Here is a 2,447-nt window from a genome sequence, read left to right as displayed (position 1 = left end):
ACTCCGGTCACCCATTGTCACCCCGGTCACTCCGGTCACTCACCCGGGTTGTCCACCCCGGTCAGTCTGGTCACCCCGGTCAGTTTGGTCACCCATTGTCACCCATTGTCACCCCGGTCACCCATTGTCACCCCGGTCACCCATTGTCACCCCGGTCACTCCGGTCACTCAGCCGGGTTGTCCACCCCGGTCTGTCTGGTCACCCATTGTCACCCATGGTCACTCCGGTCACTCACCAGGGTTGTCCACCCCGGTCTGGATGACGTCGTCCAGGGTGAAGCCGCTCGGGGTCTCTTTGTCGCGCAGTTTCTGGTACAGGGCGGGGGTCAGCACTTTGGCCATGTGGTTGTTGTGCTTGGACAGGTCCGGGAACTCCTCCTCGGCCGAGAACTTCTGCTTGTACTTGTTGTGGGTGTTACTGAACGGCATGGCGGCTGCGGGGACATTGGGGACAATGGGGACATTGGGGATGGCAGTGTCGCCGGGGGATGGCAGTGTCACTGGGGACAGCGGGACAGAGCGGGGACAGCGGGGACAGAGCGGGTAACGGGAACCCTTCTGCTTGTACTTGTTGTGGGTGTTACTGAACGGCATGGTGGCTGCGGGGACATCGAGGGGACATTGGGGACATTGGGGACATTGGGGACAGCGGGGACATCGGGGGAACGGGGACAGAGCGGGGACAGCGGGGACACCGCGGGCAATGGGGGCAATGAGGGAACGGGAACCCTTCTGCTTGTACTTGTTGTGGGTGTTACTGAACGGCATGGTGGCTGCGGGGACATCGAGGGGACATTGGGGACATTGGGGATGGCAGTGTCACCGGGGACGGCAGTGTCACCAGGGACAGCAGGGATGGCAGTGTCACCAGGGATGGCAGTGTCACCGGGGATGGCAGTGTCACCGGGGACAGCGGGGACAGAGCGGGGACAGCGGGGACACCGCGGGCAATGGGGACAATGGGGGAACGGGAACCCTTCTGCTTGTACTTGTTGTGGGTGTTACTGAACGGCATGGCGGCTGCGGGGACATCGAGGGGACATTGGGGACATCAGGGGGATGGCAGTGTCACGAGGGACAGCGGGACAGAGCGGGGATGGCAGTGTCACCGGGGAATGGCAGTGTCACCAGGGGGAGCGGGGACACCGGGGAATGGCAGCGTCACCGGGGGATGGCAGTGTCACCAGGGATGGCAGTGTCACCAGGGACACCGGGGGATGGCAGTGTCACCAGTGTCACCGGGGATGGCAGTGTCACCAGGGATGGCAGTGTCACCAGGGATGGCAGTGTCACCGGGGGATGGCAGTGTCACCAGTGTCACCGGGGGATGGCAGTGTCACCAGCGGCTGCGGGGACACCGGGGGGACATCGGGAGGACACGGGGTGGGGACAGCGGGGGTGGGGCTGGGAGCCGCCGCGGGGCGTGGCCGTGTGGGCGTGACCACAAAGGGCGTGTCCGGAGGGGCGTGGCCACAAAGGGCGTGTCCGGGGGGCGTGGCTGCCGTGGGGGCGGGGCCGCCCCGGGCCGGTCCTTGTTCGGGCCGGGGCTATTTTTAGCTCGGGGGAGGTGACACCGGGACCGGGGGGTGCAGGGGGGTCCCTGTGACACCGGGGGGGGGGGTCGGGTCCTTGTCCCCGTGTCCCCGTGTCCCGTGTCCCTCTGTCCTGTCCCGGTCCCGGTGGCACCGGGGGGTCGCGAACCCTTCCCGCGGGTCTCTGTCCCTGTCCCGGTGTCCCCCTGTCCCTGTCCCCGGTACCGGTGGCATCGAGGGGGGGTCGGGTCCCTGTCCCCGTGTCCTCCCATTCCTGTCTCGGTGGCACCGGGGGCATCCCGGACCCGTCCCGAGGGTCCCGGTGGAGTCCCGGTTGGGGTCCCGGTGGTGTCCCGGTCCCAAAGGGGTCCTTGGGCTGTCCCAAGGAGGGTCCCGGTCCCGATTGGAGCCCCGGGGACTCCTGAAGGGGTCCCGGTGGGGGTCCCGGTGGATCCCGGTCCCAATTTGGGATCCCGGGGGTCCCGGTGTTACCTGTCTGTCTGTCTGTCTCGGCTCGGCTCGGCTCGGCTCGGCTCGGTTCGGTTCGGTTCGGGCGGGGGGAGCGGTGGCACCGGGACCCCTCGGGCGCTTTTATCCGCCCCGGGCCCCCCCCGTTCCGAGCGGCCCCGGGGGCTCTGGGGGGGCTCTGGGGGGGTCCCGGGGGGGCTCTGGGGGGGTCTCCGGGGGTCCCGGGGGGGTTCCGGGGGGTCCCGAACCGGGCGGGGCCGGGCTCTGCCAGAGCCGCCCCGGACCCGCGGGAGCCCCTCGGGGACCCCCGGAGCCGCCCCCCGGTGTCCGATGTCCCCAAAGGGGGGGGGAGGGGACACGGCACCTGCCACCCCCCAGAGCGCGGGGAGGGGGCGTGGGGACCCCCCCAAAACGGGACCACCCCCAAATATGGGACCCTCCCCCAAA

The 2,447-nt window shown here is 68.8% G+C and overlaps 1 protein-coding gene across 1 annotated transcript in view; it reads right to left on the bottom strand.

The window, feature by feature from the left end:
* Positions 1 to 431, bottom strand: part of LOC130587731 (creatine kinase M-type-like) — a gene marked incomplete at its 3' end in the record, with an annotated part of 10,694 nt that extends 10,263 nt beyond the window's left edge. The window contains exon 1 of the mRNA XM_057388706.1: positions 237 to 431. Coding sequence (XP_057244689.1) covers positions 237 to 429 — 193 coding nt within the window. The remainder of the gene's footprint in view (positions 1 to 236) is intronic.
* Between the last annotated feature and the right edge of the window lie 2,016 nt (positions 432 to 2,447).

Source organism: Malurus melanocephalus, unplaced genomic scaffold, assembly GCF_030028575.1.
Source record: "Malurus melanocephalus ecotype Western Australia unplaced genomic scaffold, MMel_1.1 scaffold_2344, whole genome shotgun sequence".
Classification (NCBI taxonomy): Eukaryota; Metazoa; Chordata; class Aves; order Passeriformes; family Maluridae; genus Malurus; species Malurus melanocephalus.
Note: the sequence above shows the minus strand (reverse complement) of the source record. Positions and strands in the feature narration are given on the sequence as shown.